Raw genomic sequence first — 22,505 nt, 5'->3', positions numbered from 1 at the left:
GCAATGCAGAATATGAGTTGGAAGTAAAGAGGGTGCAAGACATTCTTTCGGGAATAGAGAAGCCACAGGTATGTCTTCTGGATTTCTCAGCGTAAATGACGCTTTTTAAAGTATTTCAAATGTGCTTTTTTCCCCACCACACAGTAGGTAAGCAGAAGGGCTCCTTCCCTTTGCATATTATTTATCAACTATGAAATAGTATTCAGTTCAGTTTCTAATGGAGCATGAGACGTAGAACAGTGGCCGTCTGTGTGTAGTCATAATCCACTGAAATGTCTTCTTTATTTAGGTATTCTAAATGCAATTAGATTTTCTTTCCAAAGATTCTTTTTTTCCTCTCTTTTCAGTCTACAGAACAAGTTTCTTTTGGTAGTTTTTTCTTTTTTTTTTTTAACCTGTATTCATGTAATAATAATTTTTGAAAACCTCAGTAATTCCAAGTATTTTTCCAAGTAAACTTCCAAAAGATATTTAAATATTAATTGTGAAAAATAAGTTCAGAACATTGGGTGCAATGGAAGGAAAAAAAAATGGTAAGAGTGGTGAGGTTTTGATTTTGCCAGGTGCTTTGAAATCCAAGTGAAAAATTCAGAATGTTGATTCACCCTTTCATCTGAGATTAGAGAGCCAAAGGTCTTTTGAGTATTTTCTAGCTGAGTTGGAAAACCTTGATTCTGCATGTGTTTCAAATACTGAGGCTTTTTAACAGAAGAGTCCAAACATGCCTCGGGGTACATAGTTGAGTTTGACAACCTATAAGCATGAGGTGTGTTGAAGGACAGGCATAATGGGGCACTTGTAGGTAGAGGAATGGGGTGTTGCTGCTAGCGGGGAGTCTGTGCTTTGGTGGGGAGCAGGCTGCCACTGGGGATTGTTGAGCTAAGAAGTTATATAATCAAGGCTGCATTTTTGGAATGATCAAACAGTTTGGCAGATGAGTTGGAGTGAGAAGAAGGTAGATGCTGGGAGAGAAGTGTTAGAATCTACTACCGTAGTCCTGGTGAAAGGCTGTGGGAGTCAGAATTAGGGTGGTGACATCTGTGTGGCAGGAAGCAGGGGACAGATACTAGAGCCATCGTAGACATAGAATATGGCACTGTGACCTATTATAATAGATATCAAATGTTGAGGATAACTGGGCTTTTGGGTTTAGATGCCTCTTCTCAGGAATTGCTTCCTCTAAGACACCTCTCTGATGACTGTCCATGCCCATCAAGGGGGGGGCTCCTCGTTGAGCTTAGTTAGTACCGCTGGTTCTGTTAGATACACTGCGTACCAAGTTTCTCTTCAAAGAATCGGTATGTCAGTATGTTCAGCTCTTTTATTCGTTAATTCTCCATTTTAAAGTTTAACTTCCTGGTTCTCTTCACCCCTTGCCTCTAGTTTCAGTAAACATCGCCAGTTCTAGTCAGTAGTTCACATTTGTTCCCCTGGTCACCTGCTTTGACCTGAGTCAGCCCTGGTCGCCTGCTCTGACCTGTTCTGTAACCATCCTTTCCGCCAAACTACCCCACCCCACCACTCCGGCTCATACCCCTGTTCTCAAATAGCCAATCAGAATTAGCTTAGACTGTGCAGTCTAACCCTGGCCAATAGGGGAACAACACAGCAGTAGGGGCTACCTGCATCAGGAATAAGAACCCCTTCTCCTCCTTTGTCCAGATGTGTGCTCGCCGTTGCCCCATCTGTGAGACACACCCTTCTATGGAAGTAAATTGCCTTGCTGAGAAAATTTATATTCAAGTGCTACTACTTTTGTGGCACCAAAAATTTACATATAACAGTACTACTACTACCCCCAGCTTTGCTGTGCTCTTCGTGGACTTCTGCTATCATATTTAATACACTGTACTGCATTTACTTGTTCCTGTGTCTTTCCCAATAATCTCTACAACAGGTTCATGTCTTTGTCTTTTTTATATCTTCAGTGCCATTCTTGGACATGCGGAGTTTTGTTTCACTGTCAGGGAATCTGGAAAGATAGATACAGCGGACAGTCACAGATGTCTGGTAGGTCAATGCTGAGGAGAGGAGGAGCAAGATATAAGACAGGGAGATGACATGCATAGGAATGATACTTGACGCTTTAGGATTGGATGATAGCTTTGCAGATGGGGGTGGTGTGAGGGCAGGATCATGGAAAAAGCTTATGTTTATAGTGTAGTAGAAAGAAGTAAAATCCGTGAGAAAAACAGAGGAGTCATAATCAGAGAGAGAGAGGGCCAAGCAATGGGCTAACTCGTGGTCCCAAATTTAAGTTTCAGAACTTGATAGTCGTTTCTTAATCGTGTTTATGCACACACAGTGCTTTTCCTCAGATAGGCCTAGTCACTGCTTTCCTGAAGAAGTGACAGTATCTTTGTTTCTTGAGGGTGATATGGCTGTAGCAAGATAAAAGCCATATTTAGATTCATTGGTCCTTTTTTTTTTTTTTTTTTTGATTCAGTATTTATTAGGCATTTAATCTTTAGAGGCTTTAGGGCAGGGTAATAGGCTTTTCATAAGCAGCTGCGTTGTAAAATGTAATAGGGTAAGAGTGTCATCTGAGAACTTGTGTCTCTATCATTTGGAGACAAGGATTACTTGGCTACAGCAACACACAGATGTTAGCTCAACCCGTGACAGCCTGGCCAGGCTGTTCATTACCCCTCATAGAGAGCGGGCTTCTCAGAGCCTAGTGCCGTTAGGCCCTTGAATCATGTACGTAACTCCCCTTGTTTTCATTCAATGCCCACCTAGTAGCCTTTTGAGAATGTGGCTTCCTTATTGCCCACAGAGAAAAAGTATGTGAAGCAGGTTGACAGTACTGTCTGATCTACCAAATACTTCTGTTTCTCATTATGAATCAATGAACTGGCAATCTGATTGTATATATTTGATTCCATGAGTCATAGTTTGACATGCAAGTGGAATACCTGCTGGATTGTCTGAGTGGCTGGGCAGGGCCCGGACCTGGCGAATTCACTCAGGTGCAGCCTGTCTGCGGGGCTAACCAGCTTAACTGAATTCCATCCTGTCTCATAATTCTCCTCCAAACCTTTGAAGTGGCTTGTGGGTGAGAAATTCAGTCAAAAGATAACATTTCCGTATCAGCATGGCATCGATAGGTACAGATACAGTCAGTGCAGCCCAAAAGTTTCCTTAGTCCTATGAAGCTGGAGTTATTAATTCTACAGCATAAGCAGCACATTATCTTTCTAGGTTTGGAAAAGGCAGGTTGAAAAACTTTCTGGAGGTGAGTAGAAACAAAGCCTCAAGATAGTTAACACATTCTAGAGTCATTAAAGATCTGTAGATAAGCATTTTTTATATCTCATCCTCTTTTTTTTTTTTTTTTTTTTTTTTTTGATGGAGTTTCGCTCTCGTTACCCAGGCTGGAGTGCAATGGCGCGATCTCGGCTCACCGCAACCTCCGCCTCCTGGGTTCAGGCAATTCTCCTGCCTCAGCCTCCCGAGTAGCTGGGATTACAGGCACGCGCCACTATGCCCAGCTAATTTTTTGTACTTTTAGTAGAGACGGGGTTTCACCACGTTGACCAGGATGGTCTCGATCTCTTGACCTCGTGATCCACCCGCCTCAGCCTCCCAAAGTGCTGGAATTGTAGGCCTGAGCCACCTCATGCTCTTTTTAGCAGCAAGACTTGAACTTGCCAAAATACTACACCCTACCTTTTAAGCAGTTTGATGAAAATCACCTGATGGGGAGTGGGCATCTCTGGACACAGTTGCTTTGCCAGCGTGTGGGCAGTGGTTGGTGCTGACCACCCTCCATGTCTGGTTCTCTGGATGGCACTGTGAGTATATCTGGGTTGCCTGGGTGGAAGGCACACCAGGCAAGAGGAGTTCGTATGATGAGTGCCATGCTTGTTCACACCTCCTGCTTTTGCACATGACTAAAATAACTTCTCCTTCTCTCCACCTATGTGTTTCCTATTGCTGCTGTAACAATTTACCACAAATTGAATGGCCTAAAACAGTACAGATTTATCATCATAAAGGTCTAGAGGCCAGAAAGCCCACCATGTCTCTGGCTAGGCTGTAACCCAGGCGTTGATAGGGCTGCATTTCTTTCTGGAGGCTTTGGGACCTGATGTGTTTTCTTGCCTTTTCCAGTTTCTAAAGGCAGCCTGCATCCCTTGGCTCTGTCTTCCAAGTCAGCAGTCATATTCCTCCAGCTTCTGCTTCCATTGTTACTTGCGTGTCTCTGACTGTCCTGCCTCCCTCTTTCAGTTACAAGGACCCCTGTGATTATGCTGGGCCCATCCAGATAATCCAAGTTAAGCCTCCCCTTCGTGAGAGCCTTAACTTAGTCACATCTTCAAAGTCCCTTTTGTCATGTAAGGTGATGTATCCTTAAGTTCCAAGGACTAGGAAGTGGACATCTTTGGGGGCCTCCATACTCCCCTTTCTATCCTTATAAATGTTCTCGTCTGAGGCAGTCCGCTGTTTCCTCCCAGCCCAGTTAGTTAGTTGTTAATGCAGTTTCTCTCCTCTTCGTAAGCTTTTTCTTTCTGAAGTTCGTGTTTGTGATTGTGTGTTATTTAACTTTTTGCTCCTAATACCTAGCACTGTCCTTGGCACATAGCAAACCCTTAACAGATGCTTGCTGAAGAGCTGTGTGGCTTTAGCTGAGTTCTCACAGGTGGGATAAGCACTTGGCACCTGACCAGTCTCAGGATGCACTTCCGCCAGAGTACGAGGCAGAGAGAAGGCCTGTGCGTTGCAATCTGGCACTCAGGGTTGGGACTTGGCATGGCTATTAGCTGTCTTTGTGACCCTGGGTAAGTTACATCATTTCCTTGTGCCTCAGTTTCCTCATCTTTGAAAGGTAGAAACACCACCTGGGACTATCTGAGAAGTAAAGTATTACTATTGACGAAATACTTGGAATGCAGTATTTATAGTTTGTAGCATATCACTAAGCAAAAGTGAAGTTTCTGTGCCCTGCATGGGAAGGAGAGGTATCAGGCCATCTGACAGATAAAGAAGCAGAGCCGTGGAAAGTTGGGCACCCAGTTGCAAAAAGGATTGTTTAATATCTTGTTCCTTTCAGCCACAAGTGGTAGCACCTCTAAATAATAGGTGTAATGTTTTTCTTTGAGATTTTGCAGATGATTTTATTTAGATGCAGAACAATACATAATACCTGTGGATTCCAGTCATCTTTCTAGAACTTTGGGCACCCTGAATTGAACAAGTCTTTTTTTTTTTTTTTTCTTGGGGGGAGACTGAGTCTCACTCTGTCGCCAGGCTGGAGTTCAGTGGCGTGATCTCAGCTCATTGCAACCTCCGTTCCAGGTTCAAACAGTTTTCCTGCCTCAGCCTCCCCAATAGCTGGAACTATAGACATGCACCACCACGCCCAGCTAATTTTTGATTTTAGTAGAGACGGAGTTTCACCATGTTGGCCAGGCTGGTTTTGAACTTCTGACCTCAAGTGATCTGCCTACCTCGTCCTCCCAAAGTGCTGGAATTTACAGGCATGAGCCGCCGTGCCTGGCCAAGCAAGTCTTTGACTCTTCAGAGACCCAGCTATTATAAAGATCCAAATATTTACCTTCATTTCAATTTTATTAAAGTGATGTACAAATATACTAGGTGTTTATCTTGGGACTAGAACAGTAGATGCTATGAGGACTTCACTGGTGTAGCTTCCACCATAACAGAGCAATAAGCCCGATATTGCTCTGAGTGGCTTAAGAATTATTAGTCAGTCATCTCGAACCTAATGTGGTCTGACTTTCTCTCGTGGTGTTGCTAGACGTAGTGTCCCATAGACTGGTGGGCTGTTTATCTTCAGGATATAAATAATATAACTTGGAATTGTGGTTCTGCATTGTTTCCATCCGCAAATGTTTAGCTTGTTGAAACAATTGATTTGTCGGTTCCCGAAGTGAGTAAACTGACCTGCGAGGAACACTTCCCCTGCCAGAAGCAATCCCTTGAAAGATAAACAGCAGTGCATCTGGGAGCAGATAGGCAGCTCTTAGCACTTAAAGAATCATAAAAACAGATGATTCTGAAATTCTTAGATCTGAGTATCCTTTTTCTTTGACGTTTTCCTTTTTCATTTATTTTTCTTTGTGGTGGTGTTTCTCATGATGATACTTTAGAAGTGAAGCCAGTATTTGTGTGGTAATATTTCCTTACTGTACTCTTTAATTAGATCAGTAGGCCTCCCACATAGTTAAATCCAAAGGCCAGACCAAATTTAGAAGCTACCAATGTACGAGGAAATATTTTTGAACAAGAGAGAAAGGATTTAGTAACTATGAGAGTAAATGGTGTTTCTAATCCAAGTACTATCATTTGCATAATAATAAAATATGAGCATAAAAATGGAAAATTTTACAGGAGAGAAGGATGAGCAGGAGAGAAGGTACAAGGAGAAGGAAAGCTATGGATTACATATCAAGTAACTACAGGATAATGCAGTTTATCTCCTTATATACACACAAACAGAACAACTGCTTTTATGTTGGGATCTACATTTAATAAACAGACAAGAGTGATTTCTAATCAGAATGTGACCATTTAGAAGTAAGAAGTAATTTTATGAGTGCTTCAAGGTGCTCAAAAGCAGTTTAGTTTAAATAATTTATACGCAGACTTACACTAGTAACCTATACAATAGATCCTTTTATACCACTGGTGCAGAAACAAATGTCGGATTGCACCTTTTCCAGTAATTTTATAACTAGAAATTGCCACTTTTCATCACTATTACAAAGGAGATCGCCTTTTTTTTTTTTTTTTTTTTTTTTTTTTTTTTTTTTTTTTGAGGCAGAGTCTTGCTCTGTCACAAGGCTGGAGTGCAGTGGGGTGATCTTCGCTCACTGCAGACTCTCTCTTCCAGGTTCAGTGATTTCCCTGCCTCAGCCTCCCAAGTCGCTGGTACTTCTCCTGAGTCGCTGGTACTACAGGCCTGTGCCACCACACCTGGCTAATTTTTTGTATTTTAGTAGAGATGGGGTTTTACCATGTTGGCCAGGATGGTCTCGATTTCCTGACCTCGTGATCTGCCTGCCTTGGCCTCCCAAAGCGCTGGGATTACAGGCGTGAGCCACCACACCAGGCCTCGGAGATTGACTTTCTAGTTATGGTAGGTTGATTAAACGTCAGGAAGTCTGTTAATTTTATGGCTTCTAAAGTTTTTTGAGAAGTGAGTGGAGCAACAGCCATGGTGATCACTGTGATGATCAGATTAGCCATGGCCTAGTTAATTTCGGTGGTCACTGCTGGCAAAGTTTCAGCACACGGAGGGAGACTTGCAACATGAAGGTCATTTATGACTCTTGTTGCTCTGAAATAGGCATGAACCCAGATAGAGTTCCTAGAGTTCCAAATCTCTCATTAAAGCATTACTTCCAAGGACACTTGGAGTAAGTATGTCTAGTGCTGAGAATTCACCTTCAAGTGACATCCTCTTGAAAGACAGCATGTCGTTTTCTGGAATCCACCTTACATGGAAACAAGTTCCAAGTCCTCATGGAGACCAAGTGCTCTTTTTCTGCTGATTCCATTGCCTAAACAAGGGGGGAACCTCAGGGTAAAAGTCAGAGAAAGGGAGAGAGCAGGGAGGACTGGCCCCAGAACATCATCACCATCTGGGTGTCAGGCTGCTTAGATCAAGGAGAGAATTCACAGAAACCGCTGTCCTTTGAGAATGATGCCGAGTCCTCAAGCTACCTTTCTGGTAGGATGGCATATTGGAAGAACGTGTTTCCACCAACACCTGCATTGCATGCCAGTGACAGTATGCATCCTGAAGGCTTGCTTGGGGACTCTGGGGAAAAAGCGAATGTTATTTTAGTTGATGCTTCAAGTGTTGTATATCTCTGTTCATTTAACTAATAATTTAACCAAGTCCTAAGGAAAAAAAGGAAAGTTGTAATAGCTGACATAAAAGGTAGAGTGTAAAGGGATGTGTCTTTATGGATATTTCTTTGGTATCTAGAATGTTGGCATTTGAGCTGTTCTGAGACATGGTACTATTTTACACTACCATTCATAGAATCGGTGTTACTATATTCTGTTTTCTTGGGTGCAAAGCAGCCACTTATCACCTTGGCTGAGTGTTTTCCAGTAAGTACCTAATGAGCCTCCTCTTTTTCCAGAAACCAAACTCTTTGTAACAAAATATGTCCCACATTAAAAATCAGATATAATACCCAATACCTCAGGATTACTCTTTAATGGTCCATGAAGGAATTCAGCAGATACACCGTTGCACGTTAGAAATGCTGTCTTTAAATCTACGTAGAAAAACAACACGCAGATAACCAAGTAATGCTTGGTGTAATGTAATAAGCACCGAATGCAGGGACAGAAAATTCAAAGAGGAGTGACTGAATCTGGCAGTGCAGACAGTACAGAAACCTGTCCAGAATCAGTCTCAGGACACTTAAGAGTCCCTCTGTGGTCAGTATATCTGCCATGAAGCCCCTCATGTACCTGACTCTTTTCAACAGGTTGGGGCTCCTCGAGGCCAAAGATCATACCTTAATCATCTTTTGTGTCCACAGCCCCTCCCAGGGTGAGGTATGACCATTCAATGAATAAACCAAGAGGCAGCATTTGAACTGGGTCAGAAAGAAGTTGGTTAAAGCCAAGGAAGTAGGAGAGTCAAAAACGAAGTCACAGGAGTGTAATAAGAGAGGGCGTAAGAGAGGCCAGCACTCCGGAGGGGCAGTCACAGCGTCGTGGGGCAGATAGGTCACAGGGGTGCAGAAGAGGAGCCCCTAGTGTGGAGCCACAGCAAGAAGGGTGGAGTTTGAGTCTGTAGCAGTCTTCTCAGATGTTTTAAAGAGATGTGTAAATAAAAGCCTGCCATCTTCTGTGTTGCCTGTGTCCGAAACTCAACTATATTATTTCCTTTAATTTTTTATTCAACAAGTATATATACTAAGCAACCACTGATCACAGTTGAATATGACTTGAATTCTGTCCTGAGGGAGTCTCAAGGTCCAAGGAAGGTAGACAAAGGCCGTAACGTGATTAGCAATTATAGCAAAATTCACAAGGTTCTGTAGGACACAGAGGAGCTGATAATTTAGAGAAGCCTACTGGGAGGTAGTGAGGCCAGGCTGGGGTCTTGAAGGATGGGCAGGAATCTGACTAAATAATTGGCTCAATATATCATGATGCTCGATTTATATGGAACAAATAGTGTGGAGTGATGTCACTAAAAATGCAGTGAAGGACAGCTGAAGAGAGACTCTATGTTAATTTTCCATCTTCATTGTTTGTATTTCAAGTACTTAATGATTCTAATAACCTTTATATAGATCAGATAGTGACAAAAATAGAAGGAGGTAAAAAAAAGGGACTGAACAGCTTACTGGTCTGCATCTAAGGCCTAATAATCTACAGCTATAAAGTCTTTGTGAACATTAAGCTTTGGCATCTGTATTAAAGCCTTGTTTGTGTTTAATATGCTGTCAGATAGCAATAGAAGAGCCTTTAGAAAGTTACAACATTAAAATTTTGTCCTTAGATTTATTTTGAATAATTAGATCATATTTTAGTTTGGGTTTCTCCAGAAAAGGGCTCTAAAACAAAGATTGGAGTGCAAATAGTGAGAATGTGACCCAGGAAGCCCTGGTTGGAGACAAGGGAACTGAGACAGAGAAGGGAAGTGTATTAGCCTGTTTTCACAGTGCTATAAAGAACTACGTGAGACTGGGTAATTTATAAAGAAAAGAGATGTAATTGACTCATGCTTCCGCAGGCTGTGCAGGAAGCATGGCTGGGAAGGCCTCAGGAAACTTACCATCACGGCGGAAGAAAAGGGGGAGCAGGCATGTCTTTCACTGCCTGAAAAGGAGAAAGAGAATGGGGAAGAGCCACCACCACACGCTTTTAAACAGCTAGATCTGACGGGGGAAGTCCGCCCCAGTGATGCAGTCACCTCCCACCGGGCCCCTCCTCCAATACTGGGGATTACAATTCCACATGCGCCTTGGGCAGGGACACAAACCCAAACCGTCCCGGGAAGGAAGCCCATACAGGCTCTGTCCATAAACAGTTTACAGCTGTGGCCAGCCAGGGCTTAGTCTTCCTAAAGACCTCTGGAAGATGGTGTAGATTTTGTAGGACATGGCTCAGACTAGTATTTTAGGAAGATTCTGGCTATTTTAAGTCCCAGAGTCTTCGGTTCAAATGATGTCTGAAGCAGAAGCTAAACCGAAAGTAGAAAAGCAGAGCTCAGAGAGGTGAGAGACATCCCCACTTCGACACAGATTTTAATCCCACGTCAGCCCGGGCCCTTGTTCCAGTTCTCCCTCCATTGGCTTCTCCTGGGAATCTGCAGGACTTCAAGGTTTCGTTTGAAAGGTATTAGTTTTAAAGAATGATTTGACACCACGCAAGACTTGAAACCAGATCAGGGTATCTATGAGTATGACTTCTCCCACATCATGTAGAAATCTTACATTCAGCTTTTTACTTACATTAAAAAAAGTTTCCTCGCATGACGTTACTTTACGGAGGACAGAAGGCAAACTGCACTGGATCTGGGTGAAGGTCGGCATTGTAAGGACAGTTGGTGCAAGAACCATGTTTGGGACACCGAGACTTTGCAAGAGAGCACCATATAAGATGTCTTTCATTGTAATTAAACTCATTTGCCTCGGATTAACTGTGAGCCAGTTTTATGCCACTGCTAATAATTAAGAAAATGTAAAATTGATGAGAATACTCTTGCCCCCTGTTTTTCTTCCTCAGGTTTCTAATATTCAGGCGAGAGCAGTTGTGTTGTCCTGGGCTCCCCCTGTTGGACTTTCCTGTGGACCCCACAGTGGTCTTTCCTTCCCCTACAGTTACGAGGTTGCCTTATCAGACAAAGGACGAGACGGGAAATACAAGATAATTTACAGGTTGTGTATGTTTCTGTTATCTTTCTTTGCTGCTTAACTGTAAAATTGGAGTTGTCGAGGAAGATAGAAAAGAGGCAAGCTGTACAGGCTTGGCAAATTCGCTTTTCGCTCATTCTAAGATTCAGTAATGATGACAATGCTGAGAATTCGTTGTGTCCAGAGTAATTCTTTTTTGGAAATGAGCAGCGTAGAGCCATTTGGTATGGGTGAAATACATCACTTGGTTGCATTTGCTGTCTGTAATTAATGAAAACTTTCTGTGAACGTCTACTGGCAGAGGCAATTATGACTTTTAGTTTTTGCATACATTAGGCAATTATAAGGCTACCTCTTCTGCTTTATAGCCAGACCTTTTTGTAGCCGGTTAAAGTTCTACAATCTATGTTTTCCTTCTGTTTTACCCTCCTTCATCTCTTCCACAATAGTTTTCTAGCCTGTAATAAAAGACGACTTTAAAACATTTCATTTCATTTTGGGCCAGGTGCCTTAAATGGTCAAAAGTTTAGCTCACAGAGAAGGGATTCGCCCTTCTGCCCTGTGGACTCCAGGTATTGACCATTCGAACCACATATAACTGTGTTCCACATGTGAGAAAAACTTGAGGGCCATGTCTTTCTTCTTTGTAATTACTGGGCACTGCTCAGGTTTGCAGAGCAGGAAAGCAGAAAGTCAGTTTTGATTTCACTGCTCCTTTGGCCTCCCTGTGAGTGGACCCTGCAGTGACTGCCCACGCCCAGGGTAATGTGGTCACACACTCCTCACTTTGTCTGCCAGAGCTGTTGGTTTTCTCTCGTATTTCCCTGCTGCATCAGTGCTACAAACCCCTCTGTCCCCTTTCCTGTTTCTAATTCTTGCTCCACAGACAGCCGTCTTCCTGGCGAGGAAAGAGGGACAGAGGTAAGGTCGGAAGTCCTGTGGCTGCTGTGGCCTCCTCTTGCTGCCCGGGAGGCCTCCGCCGTCTTTTCCCTGGACGCCCTCGGGACTCTCCTGGGGGTCTTCCACCCTCCGCTCTGGCTCTCCTACAGCCTGTGCCCACTTAGTGTAGAAACAAGAGTCAGGCCAGATCACTGCCCTTCTGAAAGCACTCCAGGGATTCCCCACCGTATTTAGGATATTCCTAACTGTGGCCCACCACCGTTTTATTCTAGTCTGAAAAATCAGAATTAATAGCAGCTTTAAAGAAATAGAGTGCCATCTCCCCCATGCCCAGCAAGGAACAGATAGACAATTGACCCTTAAACAACACAGCTCTGAGCTGCATGGATCTACTTCCACACGGATTCCTTGTCAACCAATGCAGATCAGAACAATATCCACAGGAGATGAAACCTTCGGATATGGAGGGCCAAGTTCACTGTGTGTCTATGCTGTGTGGGGGTGGGGTCCTGGTACTGATCCCCTTTTGTATGCTGAGGGACAACTGTGGTTAGAGTCTTTCCGTGCAAGATGAACGTTGGTGGCAGGAGCTAGAGCCCCGAGTGTTCAGAGAGGCTCAGCGGGTAACACACATGAGAAAAGTGGAAAGCTGAAAATGAGGTGAGCGGAAGTGCCCCTGTTGCTATCGAAAGGAAGCAGTCACCACTCAGCCTCGGTCGATTGTTGCCCAAATTTGCTGATTCTTTGGATTTGTTTTTCCAAACGATGCTGAAAATCTGAATTATTGTGTAAACTTGCCTGTTATTAAACGAATGGAGCAAATCCAAGATATTTTAAAGATATAATACAGGCCAAACAACAGCTTCAGGCAAGGTCTGGACACAGCTTCCAGTTCACAGGTTAAAAAAAAAACAAGCCTTTTATTTGGAATAATGTCAAAGTAAAAAGATGTCATAAAAATAGAGAAATCAAGGAATACATGGATACTCCATACCCAGATTCACTTGCTATTAACTTGACACTCTGCTTTATCATTTGAACTCCTTCCTCTCTTTCTGCCCTCAATCCATATTTTTTTCTCCTAAGTTTTATATGTAACGGTCCTTTCCTGCAGAACATTTCAGTATATTTTCTATAAATAAGATTTTTTTTTTTTGAGACAGAGTCTTGCTCTGTCGCCACGCGCCAGGCTGTAGTGCAGCGGTGCGATCTCAGCTCAGTGCAATCTCCATCACCCGGATTCAAGCAATTATTCTGCCTCAGCCTCCCGAGTAGCTGGGACCACAGGCGCGCACTATCGCGTCCAGCTAATTTTTGTATGTTTTTGTAGAGATGGGGTTTCACTATGTTGGCCAGGATGGTTTCGATCTCTTGACCTCACGATCCACCCCCCTTGGCCTCCCAAAGTGCTGGGATTATAGGCGTGAGCCACCGCACCTGGCCAAATGAGATTTTTTTTTTTTTTTAAAGAACTGTGGTGTAATTATCAACTTCATAAACTTACATTGATCTAATACTTTCATCTGTTGTCCATATTCCAGCTTTGTCACTTGGTCTAACTAATGCCTGTTACTTTGAAAAATTGAGCAGTTTTCATCCGCTCCTGTGCAGGATCTAGTCTAGGGTCAGACCGTGCCTTTTGTTGTCATGTCTCTTTAGCCTTCTTTAATTCAGAACACTTCCATGGTATTTCTTTCACTTATATGATACTTATATTTTTGAAGAATACAAAATAAGTCACACACATATATACACCTCTCACCTTTTTAAACATTTTCAATGGAACATTCCTCATTTTGTGTTTGTTGCTACCTCATTGTTTATGTTGAGGTTCATTTGCAACTTTTGAGGCTATAAACGGTTTTATTTTATATGAGAGCTATTTATTGGGTGCGTTGGTAAGTGAGGAAGTGGGATTGTGATTTTGTCAAGACAGTCCAGAGTTGAGATAGCTGACGCTCCTGCCAAGTTAAGTGTGGAAAGTGCCTTCTGTTAACAGCTGGTATGGTAATTTTTATTCATTTGTTCATTTATTCATTTGCTTACTTAGTTATTCTGATGTATTTACTTGTAAGAAGTGAAAAGTTCTTTTAGAATTTTATTAGTAAGTTAACCATACCATTTTCCAGATCCAAGATGGCATCATTAACAGGAGCCTAATTTTCTAGTCCCGAACAAATAATAATATCAAATAAAAAGTTTATTTCTGGTTTATGGTGGGATCTGACATCATAGTCCATGAATTATTGTCAGTACGTTACTGAAGACCCAGATTCCAAATCTCATTTGCTTTTGAAACTGGTATTAGCAACTAATGAAGGCTTTTTCTTTCCAGTGGAGAAGAATTAGAATGTAACCTGAAAGATCTTAGACCAGCAACGGATTATCATGTGAGGTGAGTTGGGATGTAAGAGCCGAACTGTATTGGTGGCTAAAGTAAAGCATGTTCCCCCTTTGAAGTTTTTGCTGAATGTTGCTTTCTTGCTGAAGGTTTTAGTACCGTGAGTCTTGGGCCATTCGTTTGACTCTCAAAAGCATAGTGATTGGAAGACACAGAAGTGCTTCTGTGAATAGAAAAGTAGATGTTAAACACTGAAAATCATTTTAAACATTTTAAAAGTATTTTTACATGGTCTTCTAAGGTCTATTGGACTGTGTTGTCAACATTTCCTTTCTATGAAACACATGAATTTTTTTTTTAATCATGGGTATATCAGTGTTTCCTATAGACCATCATATAAATTGTATATTCAGACCAAATGACTGAAGAAGCCCTTTGCATGTTGCAAGTACACTGTTAGACCTTAAAAGCCAGTAGATTTTGAAAAAGGCAAGGAATATAAGCATCAAATGATATCAGACAAGAATTAATTCAATTTCGCAAAACAGTTAACCCCTGTGCTTTGATATGTAGGCTGAGATCTCTACTGTGATTTTTCTGGAATCCCTACTGTGACTACTCTGGAAGGTAGGGCTAGCTTATTTTAGGAAGAAACCCAGCCAACCACAGATCTGTAAGGAGGAAAGTGTTATCTGAATTTTTAGAGAGACCATCTGATTATTTAAAGATAGATCTGAGTATTTAAAGATGCTTATTTGCAAATAAGCAGGTCTGAATATGACCCATAACATTAAAAAAATTTTGTTTAGTCTTCGTTTTATTTAAGTTCCCGAGAAAGTGTAATTTTATTTAACTGGATGTACAACAACAGAGTCTTTCTCCTTTTTTCAGTTATATCTGTGTACATAAAGATCGCAGAATAAAATTGTAATCATGAAGTATACATCTATTATTATATTTTCCAAAGGTTAATTCACATCCTGAGTTAAAGATTTTGGGATGGGGCTGGAGACAAGGTAGTCAGGTAGGAGGAACATGTATTAATTATCAGGACGCTTGAGTGCGAGTCAGATTCTGCCATGAACTGGCTGTTTTAACTTTGGTCATGTCACGTAGAACGCTATGCCATAATTTTCTCAGAACAAAAAGGTAGTAAAGCAAGGATGTGTGTTGAGGATGTAATATCTTATTAGCTGCATAAGTTCTTAAAAAAAAGTTTAAAGCAATGTATGTAAGAGCAAGTTGTTGTGTATGGAGGCATAAAGCGCACATCTGCTTAGCTGTCACATTGTTTAGATGAGCGCTGTTGCAACTGTATCCTCCCGTTTAAATCAAAACTTTGGATTTTGGGTCAATTAGCTTCTGCCCAAACATATTGAACTTTTCACACACTGTGTACAAAAAGATCTGTGTAATTTGTGAAGCTAAGATAATAATAGAAAATAATAGAAGAATGGTTTAACCGTTCTTCAAAATGGTCAGTTTAACAGCAAAGGAGAAAACGTAAAAGTCATGTAAATGTTATCTATTATTCATTGTTAACTTATGTTTCTTTCTGCTCTGTGCTTTTAAGTTTATTGCTTCTGTGGTTACTAAATGTATACTTTATTAATTTCCTGCCCATTCATGAGCTTACAATACCTTTTTTAAAAAACTTAAATACCATCAAGAGCCTTCCCTTTATTTAACATCCTGTCTGTTATTCCATTCATTTTTTTTTTTAAACTCTTATTACAAAGGGTAAATTTGAGAATACTTGCTCATCAGCTATTTTTACCGCAAGATCTAGGAACATCTTGAGCTTCTGGGCAGATAGAATTGTTAATGGAGTCTCCAAAAGGAACAGGATAGTAGCCACGAGGTGGTGACCATCTAGAGGACATGGGTCTAGATTTTCTCCTGACACATTTGGGACTCCTTGCTTTCCGCATTTGACACACACGTGACACCACACATGTACAACCTAGTGTGCCACCGACTATTATTGGTCCTACCTCTCTGCTTTCCAGAAAGATAGGAAGTTCTCTCTCCTTGGTGATGGCCAATTTTAGTATGTTCCCAACGTCAGTCCCTCATAAAAATATCTATAGTCCAGATTTAGTCTTTGTGCACTGCCTAATGCACAGTCCATATAGATCATACATTCTTTTTTCTTTTACAGTCTTTTTTAAGCTAGAGAAGAATCTTAACACTTGCAACTCTTATTTAGATGTCGCTTCCTCTGCCTTGAGTTGCTGGGATGAGGCAGCGCTATGCATAGTGGACATGGCTTGCAACATGGAGTTCATGGCTCTGTCATTTACTAAGGGTGTGTGCTTGAGCGAGCCACTGAAACTTCTTTGGCCTTCCTTTGTCATTTATAAAATGAGAATGATGATAATACCAGCCTCAGGAAGATCGTATGAGAGTAAATATATGTGCACGTCTATTTGAGACGTGTAAAGTCATGTATAAGTGTTACCTTTTGGTTTTTCCAGCTTGTTGTGGTTTTTCCATGCTCTGAAAATAAAAAAGGACTTAATGATGCAAGTTCTTTGAACCTGTCTATTGTTTGATCTTATCATTCACATTTTTATTGAGATGATGATGTGTTTTACTTGACACGGAAAACAGGAGCAAAATCTTTTTTTTTTTTCACAGTGTAGTTAACATTCTGAGTCTTAGTTCTGGGAATGTAAGCTTTTATCATGTGGCGTGGCTTCAAATATTTTAAACGTAATAGTCACCTATAAGACCTCAAAAGGCTGTGTAGAAATAGTTTCTTCACTATATTCATAACAGCAACTACAGAAGAATTTTACTACTGACAGCTGGAAAATGAATACTTAGGTTGGGTGCAGTGGCTCACACCTGTAATACCAGCATTTTGAGAGATCAAGGCAAGAGGATCACTTGAGCCCAGGAGTTCAAGACCAGTGTGGGCAACATAGTGAGACCCTGTCTCTACAAAACATAAAAAATTAGCTGGGTGTGGGGATGTATGCTTGTAGTCCCAGCTACTCGGGAGGCTGAAGTGAGAGGATCACTTGAGCCAGGGAGCTTGAGGCTGTAGTGAGCCCTGATCATGGCTGCCGCATGCCAGCCTAGGCGACAGAGCAAGATCTTGTCTCTAAAGAAATAAAAAAATGAATTAATTCATTGCCATTTGTTTGTGCATTGCCAGTGTAGAAAGAGATGGACGTCTGTAGAGCCAGTTATGAAAACTGAGATATTTCTTTCAGCAGCACAAAGCAAGATACATTTTTTTCTTCCAGTTCTTAATATTGCATATTTTTATTAAGATCTGCAGTAGTCTCTGGTCAAATTGCTCTCTAGTAGAGTGTAAGACTTCTTTCTTAAATTATGTACTGAAGTCTCACCTAGACTTCTGTTCTTATATTCCTTGTTACTTTTTATTTTGCCACTCTGAGTCTATCTTATTCACGTTGATAGCTTGATATCTTCATGTAATGTTTTTTTCTCATTTCTAACTCCCTCTGCCCCTCCAACACCCCCATATTAGTAGTATTGCATGAGTTCACCCATCAGATGCACAAACCTTTTTTTTTTTTCAATGACAGTCTCAGTCATGGAGTCCTGTCATTTAACTGCCTGGTACTTGGCTTCAGTTACTAGGCCAGAACAGCTCTTGTCACCAACCCACTGTTACTGGGAATTTGTTGAGAATAGTGACATCGTTGATATAGTACTGTGTAGCTCACATGCCTGTGGCTGCTTCAGTTGGCATCTGTCATGCCATTTGAGCCAGATTCCACATGGAAAATTATATTCCAAGACATTTCAGGTTTAAAGATGTTTCTTCTTTGCCACTTTTTACTGTGAGTTTTTGTGTGTCATTCTTACGCTTCTGTTCAGTCAGTATTTTTTTTTTCTCCTAAACTCCTAGTGGTGATCGAGGAAGATGTTACTCCTCTATGGTACACACATATTTGTTATCCTATTCTTTTTTTTTTTTTTTTTTTGCGACGGGTTCTCACTCTGTTGCCAGGCTAGACTGCAGTGACGCAATCTTGGCTCACTGCAATCTCTGCCTCCCAGGTTCAAGCGATTCTCATGCATCAGCCTCCTGAATAGCTAGGACTACAGGTGTGCACCACCTCACATGGCTTATTTTTTTGTAGTTTAGTAGAGACGGTTTCACCATGTTGCCAGGATGGTCTCAATCTTCTGACCTCGTGAGCTGCCTGCCTCAGCCTCCCAAAGTACTGGGATTACAGGCATGAGCCACCGTGCCCGGCCTTGTTACCCTATTTTTTAACACAAATTAATTTGGTTTAATGTTTATACAATATTTCAAAGGAATCCATTTGTAACTGTCAAGGTTATTCAGTGCTTCTGTAAAGGGTATTGTGTTATGTATTGTATAAAGCCACTAATAGAAAATCTCAATCTCTCTCTCTCTCTCTCTCTCTCTCTCTCTCTCTCTCTCTGTGTTTGTGTGTGTGTGTGTGTGTGTGAGAGAGAGAGAGAGAGACAGACAGACAGACAGGCAGGCAGAGACAGAGAGATTGTGTACTGGGGAAGAGGGAGAAATGAGAAAAATCCAATATGTAAATAAATTACATTATATTTTAAATACATATAAAAATATGTAACTTTACAAACATGAACATTTACACATATGTACAGTTATCTGTACAAATACATATACATACACAAATGTATGCTGGGTATGCATTTGCCAGAAAAGTATATCCGTCTTTTAATTGGTAGTTTATAATTAATGATGGCATTAAGATGACCATTTTACTGCGGGAGTCAATAATATATATTTTTATCAGTGTTAGGATAATCAAGAGTTGAGTGATGGAATGGATAGCAATTTCATGACAATTTTGAAGCAATTTTCTAGTCATCCACCTAAACAATTTGGCAAACAGGTTGCCCAGAGATGATATCATATAATGACATTTCCCAGAAAAATTATGCAATGAAACATTTCCAAAAATACGGTTGACAAGCACAGTGAAGGATTATGAAATACATGTTATTGACCAGAAATTGTGGCTCCTAGTATGTTACGATGTGCTAGGAAAAGTTGGCGGTGTATTTCTGAAATTTTTGGAGCACCTGTTTCCTAAGCATTCAGCCGGTATTTAAGCTGAAACAAATGTGAAAACAAAATTAATTACGTTGTTAGAAAAATGTTTTCTTTTCTTGGGATAAATGCAACAAAAACTGAGCTGTTTGCTGATTTATTTAACCCAAGAAACTGACCCTACTCTACAGATTCTCCTTTTACATGATGATATTTATGGAAAACTCATTGCAGTATGATGATATTTATGGAAAAAAATATTGCCGTATTCTTTAAAATGTAGCATCATTTGCAGAGATATTTCTTTTCTGTAAAAGTTACTGGTAAAAGTGTTGCTAGTCACAATTACAGTCAGTTGCTGTCCATTTACTGAACTACTATAATTGACGGATGTAATCATGGGATACTTAAGTAATGGTGCCAAGTCTTTTGTATTATATGCAGCATGTGTATATTGCCGTGTAAAATAGATCTTTTTTTCGTTGCTGACAAAATTTTATGTGTCAAAAGTATTGACCCTTAATTAAACATAATATTGTTTAAGATTAAAGGCAAGAAAAATAACTCCCTCTGGCCCAGACAACTATCTGTTGTCAACTACATCAAATTTCTAACCTGCATCAGGTTCTTTTACTTTATCCCCGCTGCCATCCTCCCAGCCTGGCCCCCAGGAGTCTCCATCAGTCATGACTCTCCAGCCTAGGAGGTATGGATTGCTGACTCCAAGAATCCCACTAAAAATGCAGCACTGTTTACAATAGCAAAGACCTGGAACCAACCCAAATGCCCATCGATGATAGACTGGACAGGGAAAATGTGGCACATATATACCATGGAATATTATGCAGCCATCAAAAACGATGAGTTTGTGGCTTTTGTAGGGACGTGGATGAACCTGGAAACCATCATTCTCAGCAAACTGACACAAGAGCATAAAATCAAACACCGCATGTTCTCACTCATAGGCGAGTGTTGAACAATGAGAACACGTGGACACAGGGAGGGGAGCACTACACACTGGGGTCTGTTGGGGGGAAATAGAGCAGGGACAGTGGGGGGTGGGGAGTTGGGGTGAGATAGCATGGGGAGAAATGCCAGATATAGGTGAAGGGGAGAGAGGCAGCCACACTGCCATGTGTGTACCTATTGCAACAATCTTGCATGTTCTTCACATGTACCCCAAAACCTAAAAACAAATAAAGGCACTTTATTTAAAAAAAAAAAAAAAAAAAAGAACAAAGAACTCTACTAAGACGAATTTACTTCTCCCCAGACAACTGACTGCGTCCTGCTAGTACTTTACAGGCTGTCTGCCAGCCTCCCTCCCTCTGCTCTATTATCCAGATGGGTTTTTGGTGACAGCTGTTTTTGTGAACATCCAGAACCTGATCTGCCTGAGTATCATTCTGCATTTGTAGGCAAATGCCCAGTCATTGCAAACCGAGATACTTACTTGGTGGAGGCAGAAAACCTAAACAGCTAACGTGGACTGGGTAAGGGTCAGCTGCAAAGCAGTCTCAGTGCTGAGGAGACAGTAAGAATGGTGCGGACTCCAGTGAACTCTTCAGCACCTGCTCCATGGAAAGCGGGGAGCTGCTCTCAGATTTCATTCGTTATTACTACACAGGAAAGAGGGCTGCGTGAGGCTGGGTGCAGTGGCTCACGCCTGTAATCTCAGCACTTTGGGAGGCCGGGGTGGGTGGATCACCTGAGATAAGGCGATCAAGACCAGCCTGGCCAAGATGGTGAAGCCCCATCTCTACAAAAATATAAAAAGTAACTGGGCATGACAGCAGGTACCTGTAATCCCAGCTACTCAGGTGGCTGAGGCAGGAGAATCACTTGAACCTGGGACGTGGAGGTTGCAGTGAGCCAAGATTGTACCATTGCACTCCAGCCTAGGTGACAGAGCAAGACTCCATCTCAAAAAAAAAAGAAAAAAAAGAAAAAAAAAAAAGTGAGCCAAGTGTTGCTAAAACTAGTTTTAAAGAGAAGCCAGAATTTTGGTTTTTAAAATGAGAGACCTCTAGATATTTTTCAGTGTAGGCTTAATTTTTTCAGATTTTTATTTCAGAAAATGTTTTATATAGTCCGCAGTGTATCGTTAGTGAACTCTCATCACCCCACTTCTTATTACCTCAGTGTTCTCACTTCCCCTCCCCTACCCTGATGAATTTCAAGGTTCAGACATCATATTATCTCACCTATAAATTATATTACCATCATCACACACACCTGAAGTGTCTTTACAATCCAGGGACTATTCCCGTTTCCTCAGTTCTAAAAATGAAGAGTTTGTGTCTTTGGTTTGTTGTAATTGAAATTCAAGCATGATCTGAATATGTGGTTTGGTTGATATGTCTTAAATTTATTTCAGTCCTTTAATTTTTCCCTTGATCATCTTCTCTCTCTTGCAGCTTATCTGTTGGATTAGTTTGTCCGTCCTGTAGAGTCTTCCTCAAGTATGAATTTGGCTGGTGGCATCTGTGCTGTGTTGCTTACTACTGTTTTCCTGTCCCCTGTGTTTCCTGTAAAGCGATGAAGAGGTTTAATCAGATACAGGTTCAGTTTTGCTGCAAAGACAGTTTTATAGGTAGTGACATAGTCCTTTATTAGGAATGCATAGTGTCTGATTGTCTCTTTTTGTGATGATCATTGCCTTTATCCTTTAATTCATAGGTGGCTGTAATATTTCAAAACATTCTGTTTTTGCACACTGCCACCACACACACACACACACACACACTCACACGTACGTCTTGGGCCAGATGCAGCCCGTGAGTCACCTGTTGTGGAATTCTGCGTATCAAAGTTCAGGCTTGAGCCCTGCCAATGCCTGGAACATTTTGCGATTCATTTAAAGTAAATTACTCCCAGTGAGCCCATCCTGACACACAGAAATGATCTTGCCACATCTACTAATTTAGTTTTATATTGTCACATGCCTACTAACGGTGCATGCAAAAAGGAGCATTTCCTTCACTGGTGGTTGGGTGGAGGACATCTGAATGATAAGCATCATTTGTTTGCATCGAATTTCATGCTTTTCCTCCCATAAGGCAAATCAGTGACATGTGTAACATGGATGTATTTTTATCTTTGGGGGTAGAAAGTAGACATTAACTGTTAGTGCTTTTGCCCTGTATGGCCTCTACGATTTTTTTCATGATGGACTTCGTAGAGAAATGACTTTGGAGATGACATACACAATCGGGACCTATCTTCAATTTGTTATTTTCTGTAGCTGTTGTTGGTGTTCATCGGGAAGAGTGAAGGGAAGTGGATTGTGCTGTTTAGAGAAACGTGATTGCAGGATGAACAGGGGAGTAGGCAGTACCGTATATGGGTTAGACTTCCAAGGCTGAATACCATC

General features: G+C 41.3%; 1 protein-coding gene across 4 annotated transcripts in view; it reads left to right on the top strand.

The window, feature by feature from the left end:
- The window catches only part of FNDC3B (fibronectin type III domain containing 3B), a 371,941-nt gene that overhangs the window by 265,338 nt on the left and 84,098 nt on the right, over positions 1-22,505 (top strand). For all 4 annotated transcript variants that reach the window (XM_039480204.2, XM_039480205.2, XM_074405435.1 and 1 more), the window contains exons 7-9: positions 10-68; positions 10,726-10,877; positions 14,089-14,148. In XM_039480204.2, the coding sequence (XP_039336138.1) occupies positions 10-68; positions 10,726-10,877; positions 14,089-14,148 (271 nt within the window). The remainder of the gene's footprint in view (positions 1-9; positions 69-10,725; positions 10,878-14,088; positions 14,149-22,505) is intronic.

The sequence above is a fragment of the Saimiri boliviensis genome, chromosome 9, assembly GCF_048565385.1.
Source record: "Saimiri boliviensis isolate mSaiBol1 chromosome 9, mSaiBol1.pri, whole genome shotgun sequence".
Lineage (NCBI taxonomy): Eukaryota > Metazoa > Chordata > Mammalia > Primates > Cebidae > Saimiri > Saimiri boliviensis.
Note: the sequence above shows the minus strand (reverse complement) of the source record. Positions and strands in the feature narration are given on the sequence as shown.